The sequence below is a fragment of the Aquarana catesbeiana genome, linkage group LG05 (genome assembly GCF_042186555.1).
Source record: "Aquarana catesbeiana isolate 2022-GZ linkage group LG05, ASM4218655v1, whole genome shotgun sequence".
Lineage (NCBI taxonomy): Eukaryota > Metazoa > Chordata > Amphibia > Anura > Ranidae > Aquarana > Aquarana catesbeiana.
The window spans coordinates 128,253,929-128,280,728 of record NC_133328.1 but is presented as its reverse complement, the minus strand read 5'-3'; the positions used below and the strand labels follow the sequence as shown (position 1 = coordinate 128,280,728).

General features: G+C 45.3%; 1 protein-coding gene across 4 annotated transcripts in view; it reads left to right on the top strand.

Moving 5' to 3' along the window:
* COLQ (collagen like tail subunit of asymmetric acetylcholinesterase) overlaps positions 1 to 2,385 on the top strand; it is a 160,139-nt gene extending 157,754 nt beyond the window's left edge. For all 4 annotated transcript variants that reach the window (XM_073630181.1, XM_073630180.1, XM_073630183.1 and 1 more), the window contains one exon: positions 547 to 2,385. In XM_073630181.1, coding sequence (XP_073486282.1) covers positions 547 to 616 — 70 coding nt within the window. In that variant the 3' untranslated portion in view covers positions 617 to 2,385. The remainder of the gene's footprint in view (positions 1 to 546) is intronic.
* The last annotated feature ends 24,415 nt before the right edge of the window (positions 2,386 to 26,800 follow it).

Genomic DNA, 26,800 nt, shown 5'->3' with positions numbered 1-26,800 from the left:
GTTGGTTTATAATTTTTCCTTTAAATAAACCCCAAATCAAATTTTACAGTATGTTGTTACTGACAGGACCTTCAGGCAGGAAACTGCAACAAATTTGCTTAAGAAAACTGTATGCAGTGTGGCATTACACAAACATAGATTCTGGTTCGGTTCATACTGCCACAACCAGCGGTGTGACTTTGCCAGGTGACTTCCTGGTGACTTGAGAACTACTGTGATAGAAGTACAGAATAGGAGTTGCGTTGAAGTAGTACAGAAACCTTTTCTGATGTCAGAGCGACTTCAGTAGTGCTAATTATGACAGCTCTCGTTGACTAACATGGGATTACACATGTCACGCGACTTGGGGTCTCACATGTCGGATCCCAAGTCGCGGCAGTGTGAACCGAGCCTAAGGGTTAACAAAGACTTTGATACAACACTCCAAAAAAAAGCAGGTTAGTTAGGTCGTAGCGTGTGTCTCACTCAGGAAGAAACACAAAAAGTTATATGTGGTAGTATCAAACAAAAGTCCAGTTGATAAAATTGAATATTCTTTTTCAACAGATCTTATGGACAGTTACGTTGCACATCTTTTTGCTACATTGACTCCACACAGTGCCGATACTTCACATGAAGAACCAGTGGGAAGGAACAGAATCAACTTTGATGTCACACAAACACTGGGTGCTAGCATAAAAGAAATTAAACATGACTGGGCAATAGACTAACCCTACAATATAAGTGAAAGAGAAATACCTGCTGCCGATGGCTTATTGAGAATTGTCATAAATATGTCTGACTGGAAGAAATAGGACCACTGCATCCTGTCTTAATAAAACATGCCAATCAATACTTGCCAGCAAGAATTGTTTCTAACTTACCTTTATAATAAGAACTCTTAACAGGGCGAATGCATATGGCTGGAACAGTAAATCTAACTCTACAGGAATATTATATTGAGAAGACAACATGACAAGATTACCTCGACTTAGCACTGTTAACTCTGCATAATGAACTTGTATGTTTTTTCCTCTGTCGACTGTTATGAAATGAGCACCAAGCATACCCTCACTTGTGGCATTTTCAGAAGAACATTTAACCTCTGAATAATAATGTGAATCTTGATTGTACTATACCTCCTATGTTACTTATAAAGTTAGTGTTTGGTATCGAGTTCCACTTGTGAATCTTATTGGTCTGGTGCATTGAGATAAGCAGGAAATTAAATAAGAAGAAGAAGACAAAGAAAGGAATTTCTGGGAAACAGACGTCACGTACAGTCATTTGTGGTTAAAGTGGACAGTAATGCTGTGTAGACCAAGCACTCAAGGTTGCTCCAGCAAGAAAAAAAAACATCGTGGACAATTCCTTGTGTTATCAAATCAATCTCAGTGCATGAAGCAGTATTCAGGGTTTAATAGAGTTGGCGTAGCAGCAAACCAAAAACACCCAGACAATTCGCTTGCACGTCCTTTGGTCTAAAACAGGGTCAATGGATGCTGTGCTGTGTCATAGTACCTAGACCATTAACAATGATTACACCTATTTTACAATCAAATATAATAATATTACATTTAAATAAAAAAGGAAAACATAATAGATAGCTGTATATAGTTCTAGTAAGATCAGATGTAATGTACTGCTGTTTTAAGCACTCTTAAGTGTAAAGTGTCATTCTTTGTTCCTTGAATTAGTCCATCTTCTTATTTAATTTCCACCTTTTTTGTAGACCTTGTAATTTATTTTTATTATTGTACATTTCTGTATACCTTTGCTGTTTTTCGCTGCTCCAATAATGTCATGCATAATTTTGCAGAATTGTTTTCTTATTTTTTACTCAGATATCACATTAGACATCTATGTGTGTCACTGTCATGTTTTGTCATATGTTGTATAGTATTGCGTACTCTTGGTCCCATGTCTGGCAGGTTCCAAATGTCTATCTATTATGCATATGCTGTCTGCATTCTATGGTATTTCATGCTGCCTGTTAGGTGTACATAAACTTATATGGTATATGAATACTACAAAGTTTAAGTGGACTGATAAAGCTCTGGACTGTTATTAAAGCAAGCTAATGTGCATATTTGTCTATGTTAACTAATCCCCATTGAAAAGCCCCATGGGCCAGTTTACAATGATGAGGTAACATAACACAATAACAGTTTGAACTTTGGCACAAGCAAAGCAAATGAAGACTTGGCATGCATGTGTTCCAGGTTATGGTGACAGCATTGCATTGTTGTCAGTGAGTTGCAGTATGCGCATCAAAATATTGTAATGCCATAAAAATGTGCTAATGTATGTAGTGTTTGTATCAGTTTTGTCAGTATAATCACATGGGTCTCTTTATCTCTGCATGCCCTTGATCATGGAACTCGCCAGTGAAAATAAAACAATCTCCTGTCTCAAATCTGTCTCCAATCCTTACACATCCAGAATCATGGCACTGATTATGGATAATATTTGGTGCGAACAGATCCACAATTTCAAAGCTATATAATGAATAGTTCGCTAATAGTAAGGGTAAATCCAGCCAAAACTGATATTTTAGTTTCTGATAGACACTGGATTGTGAAAGCATGAGTCTAATCAAACCTTTTTTTATAGAGTTTTGGGTAGAGTGTGGTAAGGGTTAGATAAGACTGAAGGCCACATTCACCTTAAAAAACCTTTTCCCCAGGTACCACCAAATAAATAAACAAACAAGATTGAATTTGGCAAAATATTGGCCGCAGCACCTTTATTGGTTTACATATTTCAATATACAGTAATACATTTTATTTTAAATAATACATTTCAGCATCACTTTAATGAAAACAAACATTATTAACTGCCCAGTTTTTAGAACTCAAGCAACAAGGCATCAACATTGTACCATATACAAACGTCCCCCTAGAAATCCAGGGTGACCTGACCACATAAAAAGTGCCTGTGACTGGGAAGGGAGGAAGCTCTTGTGTTGCTGCTCTGGTCCTGGGGGAAAAGGAATAAGCCCCACAGCAGCAGTACTTAAATAACCTATCCCGGTTTCCAGAAAATTCCAATGATTCCCATTGGATCCTGGAATCTTCATTCCTATTTCTTAAAGAGACAGTAACCTTAACTATTTAACCTGAACAATAGCTAATAACTAGCGTTTATTATCCCAATACGAGGTGAGTGGCCACAGTCTCAAGCCGGTGGGGACCTAATTGTGCCCCCCTTTTCATGAGACTGAAGGCCACACTCACCTCAAATAAACCTTTTCCCCAGAGACCACCAATTAAATAAACAAACAAGATTGAATTTGGCAAAATATTGGTCGCGGCACCTTTATTTGTTTACATATTTCAATATAATACATTTTATTTTAAATAATACATTTCAGAATCACTTTAATGAAAACAAACATTATTAACTGTCCAGTTGTTAGAACTCGAGCAGCAAGGCATCAACAGTGTACCATATAAAAAAATGTCCCCACAAGCCGGGCCTGAAGTTAAGCCCGGCCCACCCCCACCATGGCGGCCATTTCAATCCCGTACTGCAAGCCAAGGTTAAATATATCGACACCAACATCCGAGAAGTGCACCACGTCTGGCCTGTACAGCCCCAGGATTCCACCTTCCAGATCCACGTGTTTATATGATACCCCACCGATTAAGGGCATGTATTTTTTCACTGCCCTGTTCACTCTCTTTCTCATCTTCCCCATCACCCTCCTCTGGGGTGAGGACAGCCAAGAAAGACGTAGAACAATCTCAGAAAACAAAATAGTAGTACCTGGGGAAGTCAAGGTGAAACGGTGGAGATACTGTTTTATCCTGAACAGCAAATCCAACGTTCTAATGTTTCCCAAGTCATTGCCCCCTAAATGCACAACTAATATAGAGGGCAGGGGCCAAACCTGCAATACCCTGGATAAGTGGAAGTATAAGTGGTGCCACTGAAGACCTCTTACCCCTTTCCAAAATACATGAAAGGATTCCAGATGCAATGATAAATTTACAGAGAAAGTAAGTTGAGCTGCTTTTTTCGCACCCAGTAAATAAAAGAATGTCCCAGAATCCATACATTGTGACGTAAATCTGAAAAATTAAACAAACAATACCTAAAAACATTTTGACCTCTACCTCCCCATTGCTTTAATGGCTGATTCTTCCCAACCCCTCCTGGCCGCCTCTGAAGCTGTGCCCATTCTAAAGGAATGGGAAGAGAACCTAAACTCATGTAAACCCATGTGGCCGAGGCATTTACCCAAAATAAAATCAAACTGGTACTTCGTTAATTGTGTTAAATTCAAATGAACGAATAAATGCCCTGACACTGGGGGCCTGACCCCTAAAAACTCCCAAATTACCGATAAAGGGCACACTGATTTATTAACCTGAGTCCATAAATTAACCCACAAACCTCTCCCGCAAGGGTCAGTTTTGGAACGTTGCAACCAAATGTGAACTGCTGATTGTTCCACAAAAATATGCTCATAACATATACCCGAACTGCCCATTTTAGAACCTGGAATAAGCTCCAAAATGCGAAATGCCCCCAAAAAAGGGGAGGAAAAAGGCAGTCCTAAACAGCAAAGCTTCATGTGCAGAAGCACAGACTGCTGGCATTGCCGCTCCCAGACCACCTAAAATTTCTAATGAAATTGGCCTCCTGCCATTGGGCACAGCCGTCATCCTTTTGTAACCTATGACCGCCTGCTTAACCGAGAAGTAAGACATACATAAAGGTAGGCTCCTCAACCGAAAGAAAAAAGAGAGACCTGCCAACGTCTTCACTAACTGACTGCAGGAGTAATGTTGTAGCATGAGGGAGGTCATGAAAGCCAAAACACTTCCTTCCGTTGGTCTGACAGCATCAAAACCCTGTCATTCGCAAATGACAGCCAACTCCTCCAGGCAGTGGAATAACTTGTCCAAGTCTTTGGAGCAACCGATCCTTGTATAGCTTCTGACACCAGCTTCATATTATCTGCCACAGGCTCTCCAAGCACCGGATGCCCTGCTCGTCTGCATCTGGAAGTAACTGAGGAAAGCAGTCCATCTGAAACCGGGGCAAAGAATCAGCTATAATGTTCAAACTACCCAGAGTGTATTTAGCTTTTAACCATACGTTGTACTGAAGACATAAGTAAACAATCTGTCTCAAGACCTTAATTACAAATAAAGAACTAGAAGAAAGGCAATTCACCGCAAAAAGAACTCCCTTATTATCCGTTTCCACCAAAATTCTCCTATTGGCAGAGCAGGGGCCCCAAAGCTCCATAGCAACCAAAATTGGGAACAATTCCAAAAGGACTACATTCTTTGTGGCGTTTTTTCTAACGCAAGAATCAGGCCATGCCGCACAACACCAATGTGTCCCCCAAATTCCCGTAAAACCTTTGGAACTGGCCGCATCGGTGAACGAACGAAAATCCAGGGCAGACACAAACTCACTCTGAAAGAAAGACAGCCCATTATATGTATCCAGAAACTTAGCTTGCACCAACAAATCTTCTTTAAGGGGATTAGACAGTCTGATATCTGCAAACGGAGACTTGAGTCCTGATATAGAAAGATACAAACGTCAAGAAAAAAATATGATCTACCGGCATGATCCTGCGTGCAAAAGCTAAATTACCTAGGAGCGATTGCACGTCCTTCAGAATCACTTTCTTCTTTTTTTAAGAAACGTACCATCAAAAACTTTAAATTCGCAAGCTTTGCCTCAGGCAAACGGAATTCCATTCTGCACGTATCTATGTAAATCCCCAAGAATTCTAGCGACGAGGTAGGCAAACATGTCCTCTGCCAATGGCACTCCAAAATCTTGGGCGATACTACGAAATGTTTGCAACAATTTTGAACAGAGATTAGAGTCAGGCGGTCCCACAAATAAAAAATCATCCAAAAAATGGATCACACTGTCCCTCCCTGACTGAAAACACACCACCCAATGAAGGAAGGTAGAAAAGGTTTCAAAATAGGAACACGACATGGAACATCCCATAGGTAGACACTTGTCAAAGAAAAAACAATCCTTACAGTGAAAACCTAGGGGACTGAATGCTTCCGGAAAGATTGGCATGAGGCAGAAAGCAGATTTTAGCTTTAGCCATAAGAGCTCCCACCCCAAATGGCCTGATTTTAATAATAGCGCCCTTGAACGTCGCATAGGAGATTGAGCATGAGGCTATGTCAATCTCTTAGTTTAGGGAATGCCCTTTCGGAAAAAACAGGTGATGTATGAGGCGGAATGCATTGGGTTCCCACTTAGGCACCACCCCCAACGGAGAGATGCGAAAATTCTGAAAAGGCAGATCCCTAAACGGGCCCTCAACGCCCCCCTCATCGATTTATTTAAACACCTTATCCCTAAATACCTGGGGAAAAATCCCAACAGACTTCAGATTACCCACCACCTCACATCCTTTACCTAAAAAGGGGGCAATGGAAAACCCTCTGCAAAACCTTTAGTGAGAAAAACCACCTTCCCCTTGTTTGGGTACCTGTCCAACCATGGACGCATTTTTTCCAGCCTCATTGGCATGCAGGCTTTTCTGAAAACTATCGCTAGGTGTGTTACTGGACCTGGCATTCGCATTCCTCTTGAAACACCTGACCACCAGATGTGCTCCTGCGCAAAAGGTACATTCATGCCTATATTTACAGGAGGCATTCCAGCGGCATTGGCTTTCATTGAAAGCAAAACAACAGCCTCGTCTATACGCTGTTTGTGAAGGGTTAACCTAGCCCTGCTTTGGAGTAGCTGACTTCTGGGGCGAAATCAAATTCAGCCACAAACCCACATCTTTCATGCCCCATCTAAGTGCGGGATGAATAGATAGTTTCTGTCTAAAAAACTCATAAATGTAGCACCCGAGCCAAAATTTTTGTACGCCTCCAAGATGTGATCCAAGTGCTGGAACATACAACCACACAACTCCGGGTGTTTCTCTGCCAACACACCAGCATATATACAAAAGGCTTGTAGCTTGTATGCCTGTCCTCCTCCTGCTTCTCTTCCTCCCTTCTGTCTGCTTTAAACATAGCATCCTTGTGAAAAGGGAGGAGTGACAATATTTCTATAAAATCACCCTTCCATATCTTCTCTTTAAGAGACTGACTCAAATGATAACCTAGGGGTGAAATTTCACAATTTAAAACCTCCTTCTTGCAAGCTTCAGGGACATTGTTCCTAACAGGCACAGCAGCATTCACTGATTCAGGAAATAATACCTTGCTCTGCATCTCACTGTCCATTACATTGTGCTGAGAGAAGGAATGAGAAGGATAGCCAGGAGCCATAGAAGGGGCTGAGAAAGATACAGAAGGTGAAGGACCTGGAACAGAGTTAAACATAGGTGATAAGTGTTTTACCAGAGAAGACAGAGACACAGCCAATTCAGAAAAAGCAGTAAAAGTAGCTGACTCACCAGCTGCTGGAGGTTGCCTCACCTGCTGAGCAATCCCCTCCAGCAGCACACTTGGATCAGGGACCTGTGGACTCTGCACCGCCAAGGACACTTGCTGTCTGTCACCTGCATACACTCTCTCCTGCTGATGAGACGTCTCCTCCTGTGTGCTAGGGACCCGTGGCGACGGCGGCGGGCCCCCGCTTTCTATTTTTGCGGGCTGTCTGATACTGCCCCGCTTGCCTCTTCTACTCGCCGGTGACGGAGAAACAGTCTGTTTCTTCCCTACTTGTGCCCCCCTTCCCTTTTCATTCTCTGTCAAATTTATGGATGGCCAATACATAGAAAGAGGGCCATTCTAGGAGTAATATTGAAATGTTCACTACAGGGGTAAAAAAAAAAAATGGAAATGACTATTGAATATAAGAACTGTTATTCAACATGACTTAACAACGGAGTTGCAAAGGCCCTTTATTGTTATCTGGCCAGATATAAGCTATATGTCTCTAGTAATCCAATATTTGCATACTGTGATGATGCTGCAGCACCCATTTCTACAAATTTCATAAGAGGTCTGCACATTCATCTGACATTTCCTGCTCTGCAGCTGGAACTGGAAATGCCGGATCAAGGCATGAACCTCTCATAAGATTTGTGCATTCACATATTGGAGCTCAGGAGGAAGATCAGAATGGAGTGCAATCAGAGACATAAAATACTAGTTGTAATAAAAAATAAAAACCTACCAAACTGACAATACTCAACTTTACATATGGAATAGCTCAGCCCTGCTTTTGACCAGAAGTCTTTCTAACCCCAAGTGTGACGAACGCGGGTGTCAGATCCCTGCCCTCCTCGCTAACTTGCAACGAAGGACCGGCCAACCTCACACCACGCTGTCACTTACGTAACAATGCCACTCTCAGCTGCGCCCAGCACAAAGATTTTCCAGCTTGCAGGACCACAATCTAGGTGCGAGCAACCTGAGAGTGATTGTCACTGGGCTAATTACACAATTAACCCTTTGACTGCCACCACCCCCGTTTTAAAAGACCGAGCCGGGGGAGACTCGTAATTTTGCAATACCAATTATAATTTTAGAATAAGCGTCTGCCACACACACACTGCCACCACAGACAGGTCTGCTCAGAGTCTTACTCTACAATAGTAGCGCCCTTCAAGAGGCAGGTTCGTTTATAGCTTGCATTAAGAGCTTTAGAGACAAGGTTAACACTTTTCAACATAAGGGTTTATTATAAAAAGGTCAAAGTTGATGCAAAAAAATATTTACAGAAAAAAGATGTTTCAAAAGATAAAGACAATATACAGCCACAAAGCAATAAGGTAGAATTGGGAAGGAATAATACTTGCAATTAATGTCCGAGGGTTGATCAGAGTTCGATCGATGAGCTGGGTAATCGGTTCTCGACTTGGCAGATGTTTCTTCTTGGATGGTAAAAGGAGAACTGCCCATTGTCTTGGCATCTCCTCTTTTCTGTCAAATCAAAGGGGGTGTTGACAGTGACCAGTAACCAATCGTCTGGTCATCTTGTTTAGGGGTTGGTTGCTGGGAGGTGTCTACACTCATGACCACGTCCCAGGTAGATTTTGCAATACATATTCATATATCTGCATCTATAGTGTTTACAGACTGCAAATATCCATATTATTATTCAACTTGAGATTTCCTTCAAAACAAGTCTAAACATGCCATATCTATAATGTATAGTCTGCTTTGGAGGAATAAGTGGTCCCAGGGGTTTCCCATATGACCTGACATAGGGGTGTCTGGACTTGAAACGTTCCATATTATCTGAGGAAACTAAATATGTCCATATTATGGCTGTGCTATTACTAAGTCAGAAGTTATGAAACATGCTGAAATTTCATACTTATTCCACTGAGGTGTATTCAGACAATTTACAGCCGAGGCCTGTTAGGTCTCTGAATGGGGAGGGTGACAGTTTTACGACAGGCCTGAATACTGCCCTTACAACAAATGTTTTCTACTGACCTAACCTGGTTCTGTTTTCTCTGTTGAGATAACCTTTTCTGTTGAACTTAAAAAGCTTTGAATTCCTAAGACAAGGGAGGAGGGAGTTCAGATTTCTCTGTATGTTACATGGTTAGCCAAACTGTCATGGCTACTTCCACACAAGATGGCAGCTAGCTACAGCTTTTCATGTCCCGTACGTGATATCGTTACACCAAGGTTCTCAAAACCCAGGCACCATTGTGCAAGCAATGTTGAACTCCTAAGAATTGTCTAGGTTCCTGCAAATGAATCCTAAAATAGAATCTGACCTTCGTTAACCACTTATCTACCATCACTGTTTATAAAGGGCAACTGGTAGACCAGGATTTTAAACACACTCCCACCTGATATACAGTAGCATCCAGGTGTGTGTTTTTGAATTGTAGAGCTTTTTAGGTGCAAGGAGACCACTGGCAATACTGGTCATTAGTCTTTTGCCTTTTACCTGCCAGCTTCCAGAGTTTAGTTCCCTTTTAAGAGCTGCTCCAACATGCTGTAATAGTATTACATCTATGTAGCATTTTCTAAATATTAACCAATGTACCCCGTGGAAACTTCATACCCCCACATCCACTTTTCTACACTAACGTGTTATGCACGCTGCAGGTTCTTCTATTTATGGGCAAGTACATATTTAGTGATTTTAATCAGAACCAAAGAATAAATATGTCACCGGCACAGCTCAGATCCTTATTGCAAAATCCAAATATTTATTAAGAGATCACATGACAATGCAAGTCAGTACAATGTCATAAAGCTGTACAGGATCCCTTTGTCAGGCACATGACAAGAACAGGGGTCTTTTGCTTTTCCAAAACGTTGCATCGTCAAAAGACCAGACATTGTAAAAATATATGTGTTGTGCTGGCAACACATTTTTCATACAACTATCAGTTCACAGTTACTGCTGCATCCCACACCTACAAGGTTCATTCCAGTATGGTGTGTGAAGGGAAAATATTGATTGATAAATGTGTCAAAAGTCCCAGAAAAATTACGGAATACTTTATATTGGCTTTATATTAGCGTAGTCACAGGGACAACAAAGTGGAGATGAGAACCTTGAGGGAAGTAAAATTTTGCTTAGGGTCACAAAAAATGTTTGGTCTGTTCTGTCTATATGACTGCATGACTCTAGAGAAACTAAAACAAGAGTAGTATTAATGGTTTCCTTGGAGGAAATAATTGCTCTCCCAAAAAATATTACTGCCTAATCGGTCTCAAAACTGCGGCCTGGAGGCTGGATGTGACCCTTTGCTTGCCTTTATCCTGCCCTTGGGGCACTATTCCTCTCACTGACATTAACATTGAGACATAGTTCCTGTCACTGACATTAATGATGGGGCACTATTTCCCTAATACCAAAAATAGGGCATTGTTCACTCCCACTGATGCCAGGATATTTTTGGATCCTAATCCTTTTGTTTGTTGACCAAGTCCTACTTTTGACTGAACATGCAGTCACAACCTTTGTGCTCTAATGCGTCATGGAGGGAATGCAATGAGTTGGAGGAGAGGAATGAAATTCCAATGGCTTCTTTAATGCACAGGACCCACGGATCCTAAAGCTCAGATTTTACATAAAATTCTGTCAGCTGACCCTACTGGGCGACTTGGGTTTAGGTAGACAAATAAAGATGATTATTGATTCTTTATTCTCTATAGTTTTCCAGGTTTAATCTGTCATTCAATCTTCGTTACTTTGCCTTTTGGCTATCCTCTGGTCATTGGTAATTAACACAAGGGATTAATCCCCCTTCTAGATCTCACCAGATCCGACTTGAACAGTCACCACTCTGACTTAAAAGTGGTATGTGATACTTGTGGGATGAGCCATAAGGGTTAACTGACCACAACGGACTACCAGAGAAACAGCATACAGTCTTGTATCCACAGTGGCGGAACTGCATCACTGGCCACTTCATTTTCACTCTAGGATCAGCCATCATAGAACGTTTATCACTGACCAGAGCCCTGCTTTCATCTTGTCTGGGATCCTGACAGTCTGGCTACCAAAGTGAGCTCCACCGCAGGTCACAAAACACTACTTAATAGTAGTATGAACCTTCTTCATCTCCAGATCCATTCGCTGTCTCAGGGTCTCTGCAAAGTATATTGTTTTTCTTCTGGCAGAATGGCACCCCTGGCTGATCTGATGAAGCCTGTTTGGCCGGCTGCTTCTGAGGCAGAGGTACCCTTTAACCGGTTCAATACCGGGCAATTTCACCCCCTTCCTTCCCAGGCCAATTTTTAGTTTTCAGCACTGTCGCACTTTAAACGTCAATTGCGCGGTCGTGCGACGTTGTACCCTAAAGAAATTGATGTCCTTTTTTTCACCACAAATAGAGCTTTTTTTTGGTGGTATTTGATCACCTCTGCGGTTTTTATTTTTTGCGCTATAAACAAAAGAAGAGCGACAATTTTGAAAAAAACACAATATTTTTTACTTTTTGCTATAATAAATATCCCAATTTTTTTTTTTAAAAACACATTTTTTCCTCAGTTTTGGCCGATATGTATTCTTCTACATATTTTTGGTAAAAAAAATCGCAATAGCCGTATATTGATTGGTTTGCGCAAAAGTTATAGTGTCTACAAAATACGGGATAGATTTATGGCATTTTTTAAAAAAAAATATTTTTTTATTTTTTTTAGCGGCGATCGCGATTTTTTTTGGTGACTGCAACATTATGGCGGACACATCGGACACTTTTGACACATTTTTGGGACCAATCACATTTATACAGCGATCAATGCTATAAAATTGCATTGATTACTGTGTAAATGTGACAGGCAGTGAAGGGGTTAACCACTAGGGGGCGGGGAGGGGTTAATATGTTTCCTAGGGAATGATTCTAACTGAAGGGGGAGGGGAAGCACTAGGGGAGGAGACCGATCTGTGTTCCTCCGTTCTGGGAACACAGATCGCTCTCCTCAGAGCTGACAGGCTGTGGATCTGTGTGTTTACACACACAGATCCACATGCCGGCCCGGTTAACGGGCAATCGCGGGTGCCCGGCGGACATCGCGGCCGCCAGGCACACGCACCGGGTCCCGAGGAACGCGGCGGGCGCGCGCGCGCTCCCGGCGGCGCGCGCTCCCGGCGGCGCGCGCGCGCCCCCTAGACGGCCGGGAATCCCAGGACGTCATATGACATCCACCCAGGATGGGAGATCCCATCTGTGGACGTCATATGACTATGGGCGGGTAGGGAAGTGGTTAAACAACTTAGTTGATTAGCTTAGTACTTGAGCATTATTGCAATAGAGATCCACACAGTCAGTTTGGACAGAGTTAAAACATCCACTTTTTGCTTCTGATATTCCAGCTTGCCATAGCAACTTCCTAGAAGCAAGCTAAGGCTGAGCCATCTAGCCAGTCTGATAAAGACTCCCTGGCCAACTGCTTCTGAGATAGAGGTTGCCTTTAAATAAACATAGCTGTTTGATTTAGGCATGGCATGGAATCATTAGTGACTGTAGGCCTTCTTAGTCTCTGACCATTTGCCACTGCCTCTGGCCTGCAACTTGGTTTTGTATTTTGGCCGACACACCAGTTACCACCATTCCACTATGATTTTTGTCGAGATTTCCTTGGTCTGCCTCTTCTGGCAGTTAAATACATAGTGGTCCCTTCAGGGCTAAAGAGGACCTGTTCCTGTTGCAGAAGCAGGTTGACTCTCCTCTTCCTGAGAAGTGGTGTTGGTGTTGAAGGCTGGAGAGATTTACAATCCATTATGCCCATAATGTGCACTCTTTTAGGATATAGAATATACCTACCTGCCCTCACCTAAATGAACGTTGCTGGTCTCTAGGAAGGCTGATTGCTACTGGTCCACAGATGCGTTGAAAGACTGGAGCCATGCCTGGGAGTATTTGTTTAAAAAATCCATCAGTAGTAACCACTACAAACAGCAAACCACATATCCCTCTGTGGTGTACCACAAATAGCAGAAGCAATTACACATTGCTAACAGGTAAGGACTAAGGAAATGTAACTAAGCAGATCCTGATTTTCATTTCAGCATCAAGGTCAGCATAGAGATAAACGCATAGCAGTCATAGTACTGTTGAGTCAATGTAATCACAGGCAAACAGCGCAGGTTAATAGTCATCAGACAAATAGCACTAGCAGGTTAAACTTACCTTAGACACATGTACCGCAAAAAAGGTCCATACCACAACCAAGCATTAAGGCCAGGTTTACACTGGTACAACACGACAGCCGTCCTACTTTGTATCCGACTTTGCTCTGCGACTTGAAGCCAACATACATCCGAATTTTAATGAACAGGGATCCGACTTGGATCCCCGCCAATATCAGTCACTGTGTTTGGTATGAATCTTGAGGGGGAACTCCATGCCAAATTTTAAATAAAAAATCCACATGGGTTCCCCCTCCAAGAGCATACCAGGCCCTTCAGTCTGGTATGGACTTTAAAGGGAACCCCCTACACCGAAAAAACGGCATGGGGGTCCCCTCAAAATCCATACCAGACTCTTATCCGAGCATGCAGCCCGGCCGGTCAGGAAAAAGGGATGGGGACGAGCGAGCGCCCCCCCTCGAACCGTACCAGGCCGCATGCCCTCAACATGGGGGGTGGGTGCTTTGGGGCAGGGGGGCGCCCCACCCCAAAGCACCTTGTCCCCATGTTGATGAGGACAAGGGCCTCTTCCTGACAACCCTGGCCGTTGGTTGTCAGGGGTCTGCAGGCGGGGGGCTTATTGGAATCTGGGAGCCCCCTTTCATAAGGTGGCCTCCAGATCCTGGCCCCCCACCCTATGTGAATGAGTATGGGGTACATTGTACCCCTACCCATTCACCTGGGGGAAAAAGGTGTCAATGAAAAAAAACACACTAGACAGGGTTTTAAAGTAATTTATTAGGCAGCTCCGGGGGTCTTCTTCCGACTTGGGGGTCTCTTCCACGCTCTCCGGCCTCTTCTCTGCGCTCTCCGGTTCTTCTCCTGCTCTCCGGTGTCTTCTGCTGGGCTCCTCAGCTATCTTCTGCTCCTTTGCTGGCTCTTTTGCTAGCGTTGGCCTGGTCTTCTCTGTCGTCTTCTTCCCTCCGGTCTACTTCTGATGTTGACGCGACGCTCTCTCCTGCTGTAATGCTGCGTGCGCGGTGCACAACGACTTATATAGGCATGGGGAGTGGTCACCGGGTGATGTCACCCAATAACCCTGCCCCTTATGACATCACCACCCCATCATGCCCAGGCCGTGACGTCATAAGGGGCGAGGTCATCGGGTGACATCACACTGCATTAAAGCGGGTCTCCCGGATTCCGATAAGCCCCCCCGCCCGCAGACCCTGACAACCAATGGCCAGGGTTGTCAGGAAAAGGCCCTTGTCCTCCTTAACATGGGGACAAGGTGCTTTGGGGTGGGGGGGCCGCAGGGCGCCCCCCTGCCCTAAAGCACCCACCCCCCATGTTGAGGGAATACGGCCTGGTACGGTTCAGGAGGGGGGCACTCGTTCATCCCCACCACTTTTCCTTGGATAAGGGTCTGGTATGGATTTTGGGGGGACCCCCACGCTGTTTTTTTTGGCGTGGGGGGTTCCCCTTAAAATCCATACCAGACCCAAGGGCCTGGTATGCCCTTGGAGGGGGAACCCATGCCAGTTTTATATTTAAAATTTGGTGTGGAGTTCCCCCTCAAGATCATCAGAGCACAAGTCGCATGCCAAAGTCGGATCATGCAAGACGGTGATCCGACTTCAATGATAGTCAATGGGCTGAAGTAGGATCGAAGTCAGATCAAAGTAGTACAGGGAGCATTTTCAAAGTCGGACCAACATGTATCGGACCAGTTAAGACGGCTCCCATAGAGAAACATTGATTTTTCACACGTCATGTGACATCCCAATGTCGGAGCGTTTGTCGCACTAGTGTGAACCCGGCCTAATACACAATAAGCCCAGCCTGCATTAATAGGAAAGGCTCAGCAACACCTGAAATCAGCCTAAGCATTAGCAATACTGCAGACACAGACCACAACCTGTGAAGCATTCGTAAACAGAATGGCACAGTGGACAGCCAGTAAAATTCACAAGTGTGATATATGCTTTCAGTGGTGCAAGCTAACAGCATACCTGCAGACAATAAGTCAAGCCTGTAGGACCAGGCCTTGCTGAGTTAATAGGAAGGCTTTAGCCCAGCACAGCACACCTGCTATCAGCAACAGCAATAATGCAGACACAAACCACAACCTGTGAGGCAATAGTAAACAGACTGAAACTATGGACGGGCCAGAAAATTTGCATGTGTGACATATGCTTGCAGCAGTAACTGAATACTATGGATTTGTGCACCATGTGGTGCCTTACCACCTACACGCTTCATGGTCAAACCGGAAGTCCAATGAATGTCCCTCCTTTGAGTCATGATGAAGGAGCAATCCCTGGAGACCAGATACCATTGTCCCCTTATCCTGGATCTTGAGGTGGGGTCTCCCCCATATAGGCGTTTGTGTCAACCTGTACAGCAGGGAGATTCGTCACAGGAGAGGCTTGAACCTGTGCGACTTACTGCTTTCAGCAGTAGCATAACTGGCTGTAGCAGTGAGGAAAAAAAAGAGAACGTGACCTGCAGGGAGGAGACTTACTTATATAGTATAACCGATCCTGGAATAGGGCAGGGGGCGGAGCCTACCCATATGTATATGTTTTGGAAGAAAACGCTTATAGAAGCAAATGTACATAAACTCTCTTAAACTCTTGTGCACTATGAGCACATTTTCTGCTGTTTTTTTCTGCCAGAGGTTCTGACATTTTTTCTGCTCCTAGTGTGCATGGACCATACCTATAACCACCAATGAAAAGCATAAATCGCCACTCATCATCAATTCCAAATATGCATTTCTCTTTTACTGCTGGAGGGGATCTGCAATCCAGCAAGCACAACTCACTCCCCAATACCAATGTAACCGGTGAGATGCACTTTCCAGTAAAAAGAAAATGACTTTCAGCATTTACACCAGCTTTGTGTGCACATTACCCCTCGGTGACCTGGCTCTAGTAAATATTCTTTAACTCCCTTTTTTCTTTAAGTGATACAGAATATGTATATAACCCTCCTACTAACAAGTGTCCACTATATGAGCAGTAACTCCTCAGTGACCAATGTCCAAAAAATGTGCAATAACCCCTCAATAACTATGCTCCAATGTACAAGATATGCATTACTCCACTCTGTAACAGCTCCGCAGTATATGCACATTACCTGCTCAATGACTGGTCCCCGGAATATGTGCATAAGCTTCTTAGTCTCCAGACTATGTTTATTTACACCTCAGTGACCAGTCTCCAGATAATGTATATTAGACCCTCAGTAACCAGTCTCTTGTGTATGAGCATTATGTGGCATAAGCCGCGCTGGACCCCCAGATTTAGAAGATATGCTTTGGCTCTGCTGCTTGGTGTTTTGGCTCTAGCAAAATGTATCCTCCTACGAAGAGAAGATCCCTCCCACTCCAGAGTGCTTACATAAAGTAAGTACCTACTGATACTGATGAACAATTTAGCTACCACTGACCACCAACGTAAGGGTGTAGTTCACCATTTACCACCAACATAAAGTGGTACTACACCACCAAGCACCAATGTAAAAGGGCACTTAAACTAACCACCAATCTAAAGGGACACTATACCACTATACTCCAAAGTAAGGGGGCATTGCACTGACTAACATTGGAAGGCAGCACTTTCCCACTGACCACCAGCATAAAGAGGCACTGGTGCTGACCACCAATTTTAGGGGACCTCCACCACTAACTATCATTGTAGGGGGGCACCTCATCACTATCCACTAACATAAGTGGATCTTTTACCAGCGACTAGTATTATTCAGAGGCAATACACCAATAACCACTAAGGTAAGGGGGCACTACACCACTGAACACCAATATTAGGGGGCACTACACTGGCCAGAAATGTAAGGAAGCCTCCCTCAACTAACAACTAATATAAGGGGGACTTCTTCACTGATCACCAATGTAAGAGTGTCACGTACCTGATTGAGGCCAAACTGACGGGAGGGCTTACCCTTACACCTCCTGTCCTGTTTCTCCTGAAGGTGGTGACGGGATATAACAGGGCACGGAGTGGCACGGGTGCCTGGTTGGAGATCCTGGACAGAAGGTACTTGCAGCAGGTGCCAAGCAGCGGGCAGGTTTGTGGACTGGCAGATGCGGATACACGCCAACAGGTGCAGAACAGCAGGCAGACTGGTGGACTGGCAGGTGCAGGTACACAGCAGCAGTTGCAGGATAGCAGACGGTACAGAATCGGATCCAGAGATAAGTCAGGACTAAGCGAAGGTCAGTATCGAACAGAGAAGGCCCCGAAATGGTAGGAAAAAAGGCAGAGTCGGGTCACAAGCCGGGTCAGCAATGAGGTATCAGGAACAAGCAGAATCAAACAGGCCAGGTATGCACAGGAACAAGCATAAGATCAGGTCACAAATGGGAGAAGCTGATCTTCTGGCCTATGGAGCCAGTTTAAATAGGCAAGAGGGCACCAATATTCACGCACGCTCACTCTAATGCGCACGTTAGCAATTCAGAAATGTCTAGTTGTCACTTGCAAATTCTTATGCGCATGCATGCAAGTTACGGAACTTCTAATTGTCACTCGAGAATTCTTATTAGCAAGAGCACATCTTCATGCACATCTTAGTACATGACTATGCATAAGATTTCCCTGACAAAGAGGCACTTCTCCACTCACCACCAATGTAAGGGTAGAGAATTTGAAGTGATCAGTTCCCAAAGTTAATTAGTCAACACCAACGTCCCTTTATGATGAAAAGAAAAAGAGAGCCCCTGAACGGGGAGTGTATGGGACTTTCTGGGTGCTATTCATATACTCATCAACAACAGTTATGGTTAAAAAAGATATTTTATTTTGACACATATACAGGAAAGAAAAATGTATATAAAAATACATTTCCTCCATACAAAAAATACCACACTTTTTGTTCTACATGTTTCGCCTTACGGCTTCCTCCAACACACTGCTCTGCGGACTGGCAGCCCCATCCTCCTTACCCTCAACCTTATATTAATATCTCCCCCCTCACCCCCACCAGCTACACACCCTACTCAAATCACACCACCTTCAACAGCAAATATTATAGTTAACATAATAATTTTATATAATAAAGTATACTTGAACTACATTTATTCAGTACATCTATAAAATATCCATACACTGGCTGCACACATTTATCCTTCTTTGTTGCATGTCATGAACTGGTGTCTCTTTCTCTCTCTGGGATCTAAGATATAAGCTTGAAAAAAAATTGTTAAAGATACTAAGTATAAAGCAAAAAATAAATGAAAACATCTTTAAAAAGTTTTCTAAAACTACCCTGAAAAATAGATTTTTTATTATTTTTTTTAAAGGGTATTCAAGCCATGGCTAATTGGGATGGAGGAGGGGTGAGACAGAACGCCTAAAAATTTGAAAGTAAAATTAATGTTGGGTTTCTTGGAATATATTGTATTGCCCACCAATGAGTCATAGTAGCTTATTAGAATACAAAGGAGAACTGCATTATGATTATTCTCTTATTCTCCAATAGCCACAGCTAATGTCCAATGAATTAACCCTCACTAGCCATGCACTGTGCTGCAGGACTGCTCAATATAGCCATGAGAAATGAAAGCAGTGACAGCAGTTCCCAGGAGTCATTATATAAAGTGATTGTCCAGTTCCCAGAGATCCATTCAATTATGCTAATAATACTGAGTTATGGCATATTGACTTTTTTTGCTCTGTGGCAGTTTCATGGCACTGCTGGTGATGCAACATAATTAAATGGAGCAGGAGCCTGGCAAACGTTAAAAAACCTTCGACAAGCAAAATAGCAGCAGTCTAGCATAGAGAAGTGAGCGTCTACTTGCTCTATCCAAACAGATTAGAACGTGATAGTAACTAAAAAGAGCTTCTCTGTTCCATTACGTGGATGACATATGAATGCTGCAGTTGTTCACCAATATATCCCCCAAGGAATAATTCTTTCTTTTCATTTATGTATTGATGGCTGGCCAAGAGCCAGAGTCTAGTAGGCCAGAGAGAGTAAGTTTGCTGCATTGCCATTACATCTGCAATTCCTGGGATGCAGAGAGTGATCACCAGCCAATATGCGGAGAAAAACAACCTGTCTAAATGATGTTAGCAAAGTGCTCTCTTACATTAAGCTAATTAGGCATTGCTAATGATATCTATGGGACCTGCACCAATGCTGCTTTAGAGAATTCTGCATGCTATAGTAAAGGTTCAGTGATATACAGTACTGTGCAAAAGCTTTAGGCAGGTATGATAAAATGCTGTAAAAAAAAAAAATGCTTTAAAAAATATATATTTTAACTGTTTATTTTTATCAATTTACAAAATGCAAAGTGATCAAAGAAGAAAAATCTAAATTAAGTCCATAGGCCCATTTAACTTTTACATGGCCCTTTGGTTATAAAACCAGCATCAATTCCTACACTTACATACTATGTACACTTGCACAAAGTAAGACCCTTTTCACACCGAGGGCTTTCACACTGAAGCAGTGAGCTGGCAGGACATCAAGAAAAGTCCTGCCAGCAGCTTCTTTGTATCGGTGAAGGAGCGGTGTGTTTACTGCTCCTCCACCGCTGCTCCCCATTGAAATCAATGGGGCAGCGCGGCTATACCGCCGGCAAAACGCCGCTATTGCAGCGCATCGCGGGTGATTTTGACCCTTTCTCACCCGCTATCGGGGGTTAAAAGCGCCCTGCTAGCGGCTGAAATGCGCTGCAAATCCAACGGTAAAATGCCGCTAAAAATAGCGGCGGTTTACCCCCGATGTATGGGCGGCATAGTGTGAAAGGGGTCTAAGGGATTTTGTAGGATTAGAGCCTGGTGTAGGATTAACCAATTATACTAAGCAGGTGCTAATAATCAACAATGTCATATGTAGGTTGAAACAAAATCATTAACTGAAACAGAAACAGCTTGTGTTGGGGGGCTTAAAACTGGATGAGGAACAGCCAAACTCTGCTACTAAGGTGAGGTTATGATAGGTTTAAGTCATACACCATGGCAAGACTGAGCACAGCAACAAGACACAAGGTAGATGCATTAGCAAGGTCTCTTCCAGGCAAAGATTTCAAAGCAGACTGGTGTTTCAAGATGTGCTGTTAAAGCTCTTTTGAAGAAGCACATAGAAAAGGGGGGACTTTGATTATGGTAGATGCAGTGGTCTGCCAAGGAAACTTAATGCAGCACATGAAAGACACATCATGCTTACTTCGACATCAGAAGAAGTCCAGCAATGCCATCAGCACAGAACTAGCAGAAACCAGTGGGACCCAGGCAGTGGCGTAACTAGAACCTTCAGTGCCCCAATGCAAGAAACCATGAAGGGCCCCCCTGACCCCCGGACAGGGCCCTTTCCTCCGAGCCTGGTGGCGGAACAACAGGGTCTGGTTGCAAGTGGGTGCGTGCATATAAAGGAACCGATTTCTCCATTTCCCCCTGCTTCTCCTCCTCTCGCTCCCGCAGGCATTCAGCAGCTGCAGGAGGAAAATGGATAGATCGGTTCCTCTATGCCGGTGTTTCGCAATCTTTTTCCAGTCAGGGCACCCTTGAAGTATACCCCGAGGTGAATGGGGCTGCACTGCAACCACTTTGCAACTGTGTGCATTGCATGCAGTTGCAGCATAGTGATGATGCATTTAAGGGGTTAAAACAGGCGGTCAGGAAGCAACATATTGCCTCTTTACCGGCTGTCAAATGCCTCTGAGAAGCATGGATCGCTTTTCAGAGCAACAGCATTTTTTTGCTGGTACTATGAACAAGCAAGAAAAAAAAACAACAGTTCTGATTGTACACATATAGGATTAAACGCGCATACATAAAATGTGCTATACTTTCGTCACTGGACCCAGGTACACCCATCTACTGTCCGGAGAAGTCTGGCCAGAAGTGATCTTAATGGAAGAAATGCAGCCAAAAAAGCCATTCCTTCTTGATGTGGAAACAAGGCTAAGCAACTCAACTATGCACGAAAAGATAGGAACCAGGCTGCAGAAAAATGGCAGCAGGTGATCTGGACTGATGAGTGAAAATGTTAGGTATTTGGCTGTAAAAGGAGGCAGTTTGGTTGCAAAGGGCTGGAGAGCGGTACAATAATGAGTGTCTGCAGTGAAGCATGGTGGAGGTTCCGTGTAAGTTTGGGGCTGCATTTCTACAAATGGAGCGTGAGATTTGGTCAGAATCAAGGGTGTCCATAATGTTGAGAAATACAGGCAGACACTTTTGGGCCAATCACAATTTGTGATTGGCCCAAATTTATTCTGCAGCAGTACAACAACCCTAAACATACATCCAATGTCATTAAGATCTATCTTCAGCCTAAAGAAGAACAAGGTGCCTTGGAAGTGATGGTTTGGCCCCCACATAGCCCTGATCTCAACATCTTTGAGTCTGTCTAGGATTACATCCAGCCAGCATCCACAAAAGATTTGTGGTTAGTTCTCCAAGATGTTTGGAATAACCTTCAAAAACTGTGAGCAAGTTTACCTAGAAGAATTGATGCTGGTTTGAACTCAAAGGGTGGTCACACTAAATATTGATTTGATTTGGATTTCTCTTCTGTTCATTTACTTTCTATTATGTTAATTGCTCAAAATAAACGCATAGAGTGCATGGATCAAGAATGCAACTTGGCGTATGGAGTGCATGGGTCAAGAATGCAACTTGGTGTATGGAGTGTATGGCAGTGCTGTGTTTTGGCCTAGGCATACAAGGCCCAGGCCTAGGGCAGCACTTTGCGCCCCCCAACCCCCCCCCCAGAACGGCACCTGCGCCCTCTTCCCGCACAACAGGGCCACCATCAGGGGAGTACAGCTTAGGAGTGGCGTCGCGTGTGCGGAGGGAGCCAGAAAGCCGTCAAGCCGCCCCTGTGAAGCCTTGATTCTCTCTCTAATTGGTCTCTAATTGGTTTCCCTGCGCCGCCGCCCAGCTTCCTGACCGCTGTTTCTCTCCCCATAATTGGCCACAGCAGAGGGCCAATCAGAAGATTCTGGGGGCATCATGGGAAAAGTAGTCCCTGAAGAGTGGCGGCCCCTGTGTGTCCACAGACATCATGTTACAGCCCCCAGCATGCATGCACTCTGCTGGGGGGGGTTACAGGAGGAGAAAAAGAGTACTGTGCTGGGGGAAGCCAGAGAGGGAGCCACGCTGTACCCCCACCACCAGAGAGAACCACACTGTACCCGCACCACCAGAGAGAACCACGCTGTACCCGCACCACCAGAGAGCCACGCTGCACCTGCACCACCAGAGAGCCACGCTGCACCCGCACCACCAGAGAGCCACGCTGCACCCGCACCACCAGAGAGCCACGCTGTACCCACACCACCAGAGCCACGCTGTACCCGCACCACCAGAGCCACGCTGTACCCACACCACCAGAGAGCCACGCTGTACCCGCACCACCAGAGCCACGCTGTACCCGCACCACCAGAGAGAACCACACTGTACCCGCACCACCAGAGCCACGCTGTACCCGCACCACCAGAGAGCCATGCTGTACCCACACCACCAGAGAGAATCACACTGTACCTGCACCACCAGAGAGAACCACACTGTACCTGCACCACCAGAGAGAGCCACGCTGTACCTGCACCACCAGAAAGAGCCACGCTGTACCCGCACCACCAGAGATCCACGCTATACCCGCACCACCAGAGAGCCACGCTGTACCCACATCACCAGAAAGAAAGCCACATTGTTCCCGCACCACCAGAGAGGGAGCCACACTGTACCTGCACCACCAGAGAGCCACACTGTACTCACACCACCAGAGAGAGAGCCACGCTGTACCCGCACCACCATAGAGAGAGCCACGCTGTTTCTGCACCAACAGAGAGCCACGCTGTACCTGCACCACCAGACAGGGAGCCACGCCACCAGAGAGAGCCACGCTTTTCCCGCACCACCAAAGAGAGAGCCACGCTGTATCTGCACCACCAGAGGGGGAGAAAGATGAAGCCACTGCCGGGGTACAGACATGCTACACTACTGACTAGAGTCAGCCTGGGCAACCCAGAGTGAGCGAACGTCCAGCCGGAGGGATCACTGTTGCAGTTTCACCGGGTCTGGTAAGAGAGCCTGTTGGCCATTATCCATTACTGTTCCCAGGGACTGAGCCATTAGGAAGTGCCTAACCTGATATCCTCTAGGCCTTTTTGACCGCCAAAATGAGCTCCAACACTGGGCCTCCAGTCCAAAAATTAAGGGGGGGGGACACAATTTTTACCGCACCAGGTGACACCAAACCTAGTGACACCACTGTCCCGGAGTCCACAACAAGTTCCAGCACTGAGCTTCGGTAACTGGCCATACAGGGTGCGCTAGCGTGGGCACCCAGGACATCTGCCACCCGGGGTCCCACAAGCGCCGATCAGCTTTCCGTAGCAGCCACCACCTCTCTCCCCACTGTCAGCCACACACACTCCTCAGCTCCTCCTCCTTCTCGGCTCTAATGTTCTAGTGTACACAATCAGGAGGAGCCACAGAGGAGGGACATGACTTCAGTGTAACCGGGAAGGGGGGCAGATAACAGATGCACACATGGATGAGGGGAGGGGGGTAATGGGATATGTGCTGGGTGCTTTGAGAGGGGAGAGGATATGTGCTAGTGGGGGGGGGGGTCTGATCCTCCCCTCCCAAAGCACCCAGCCCATATCCCCTTACCCCCCAAATGAAAAAATGCGGCATCCCTCTCTGTCCTCCTCCTGTGGTGTCCCTCTGTCCTCTTCCCATGAAGATGACAGGGCGGATCTTAAAAAGGAAGAGGTGTGGCCTTGACAGGAAGGGGTGGGTCATTTTTAAATTAGGGGGTGCGCGAGCTTAGTCAGGCCTAGGGCAGCACAAAACCTAAATACACCACTGGTGTATGGGTCAGGAACAACACATGGCATAGAGTGTGCAGATCAGGAATATAACATGACATATAGAGAGCTCTGGTTAGGAATACCACATAGCATATAGGGTGCACCTAGCACACGTCAGAACTTAAACTGCAGAGTGGCTTAGTGGTTAGCATCTGCATGGAGTTTGCGTGTTCTCCATGGGCTTGCATTGTGGTATTTTGATTTTCTCGCACAGTCCACAGACATGCTGGTTAATTGTCTCCTGTCTAAATGACCCTCAGTTGGTGTATGCATGCGAGATAAGGACCTTTGACGGCTCTTTGAGGACAGGGACTGATGTGAATGTACATGTATATGTAAAGCATAAACTGTTGGTGCTATATTATTACCTGAACCTGTAACAAATAAATGCAGTAAGGCAGTGTAGAATAGGAAAAATATAGCATGACATGCAGAATGTGGCGATTTTGAATAGGCAACATACCGCATGGCATACAGAATGATGGTGTGTGGAATATAGAATCTATAGCTACATATGGAATGAGGCAGTGCAGAATAGGGAACATACATTATGGCATAAAGAATGAGGTAGTGGGTACAGGGAATGTATGGCACACGGAATCAAGCATTGCAGAATGAGAAAGTTATACAGAGTACGCATAGCTCCCAACTGTCCCTGATTTCGAGGGACTGTCCCTGATTTGGAGCAATGTCCCTCTGTCCCTCATTCCTCCTCATTTGTCCCTCATTTTGGTCTGATCTATATAGTTGTATATAAAATGCACTTTTTATTTATAAAAAAGTGTTTTCCAGCACTAAACCTTTTATCTGATTTCTAAATTGCTTCATTTGTAAATTCCAAAAGCCAATATAAAGGAATTGTAGTGGTAAAAAAGCACTTGTGGGCAGGCCCGGACTGGCCATAGGGCAGACCGGGCATTTGCCCGGTGGGCTGGGACCTCCAGCTCCATAGCCTGTTGATGATCAGGCCGCACAGGGGGAGGTAAGCGGCGCCCGCGGCCTGGACAGGGTTAACACAGGCCACGGCCGCCGCTCACCCACTGCTATGCGGCCGTGCCTGTGTCATCTCTGGGCTCCGCAATAGCTACAATAGCGGCTGATTGGCTGAGCGGCTGAGCTGTGTGTCTCTCTCACACAAAGCTCAGCCAACGCTGACAGTTCCACTGCTCCTCCTCTTCCCGCCCCTCTACTCTATCTGCTCCACCCATACCCCCTGCGTCTGCCCTGCCCACCCCCCCTGCGTCTGCCCCGCCCACACATCCCTGGGGTAAAGGAAGGAAGATTTAAAAGCTGCAGGCAGCCCGCTCCGGAGCCTCATCCTGGGGTGAGTAAGCTCACCCTCTCTCCTGCCTTCCAATGTGTATATAAAACAAATTTAAGGGGTGTTCTGTGGACTCTGATACAAGAGTGGGACTTTGGTGAGCAGAGACCCCCTTAAATCAGTGTTCCCCTTTACATTAGAGTCCACAGAGCTCCCCCTTACAGTAAGTGGGGGCTCAGTACGGACTCTGATGTAAGGGGGCTCAGTGCGGACTCTGATGTAAGGGGGCTCAGTGCGGACTCTGATGTAAGGAACCTCTGTATGTACTCTGATGTAAGGGACCTCTGTGCGGCCTCTGATGTAAGGGGGCTCAGTGCGGACTCTGATGTAAGGGGGCTCAGTGCGGACTCTGATGTAAGGGGGCTCAGTGTGGACTCTGATGTAAGGGGGCTCAGTGCGGACTCTGATGTAAAGGGGCTCAGTGCGGACTCTGATGTAAGGGGGCTCAGTGCGGACTCTGATGTAAAGGGGATCAGTGCGGACTCTGATGTAAAGGGGCTCAGTGCGGACTCTGAGGTAAGGGACCTCTGTATGTACTCTGATGTAAGGGACCTCTGTGCGGACTCTGATGTAAAGGGGCTCAGTGCGGACTCTGATGTAAGGGGGCTGAGTGCGGAATCTGATGTAAAGGGGCTCAGTGCAGACTCTGATGTAAAGGGGCTCAGTGCAGACTCTGATGTAAGGGGGCTGAGTGCGGAATCTGACGTAAGACACCTCTGTGCGGACTCTGATGTAAGGGGGCTCAGTGTGGACTCTGATGTAAGGGGGCTCAGTGTGGACTCTGATGTAAAGGGGCTGAGTGCGGGCTCTGATGTAAAGGGGCTCAGTGTGGGCTCTGATGTAAAGGGGCTCAGTGCGGACTCTGATGTAAGACACCTCTGTGCGGACTCTGATGTAAGACACCTCTGTGCGGACTCTGATGTAAGACACCTCTGTGCGGACTCTGATGTAAAGGGGCTCAGTGCGGAATCTGATGTAAAGGGGCTCAGTGCGGACTCTGATGTAAGGGGGGTCTGTGTGGACTCTGATGTAAGGGACCTCTGTATGTACTCTGATGTAAGGGGGCTCAGTGCGGACTCTGATGTAAGGGGGCTCAGTGCGGACTCTGATGTAAGGGGGGTCTGTGTGGACTCTGATGT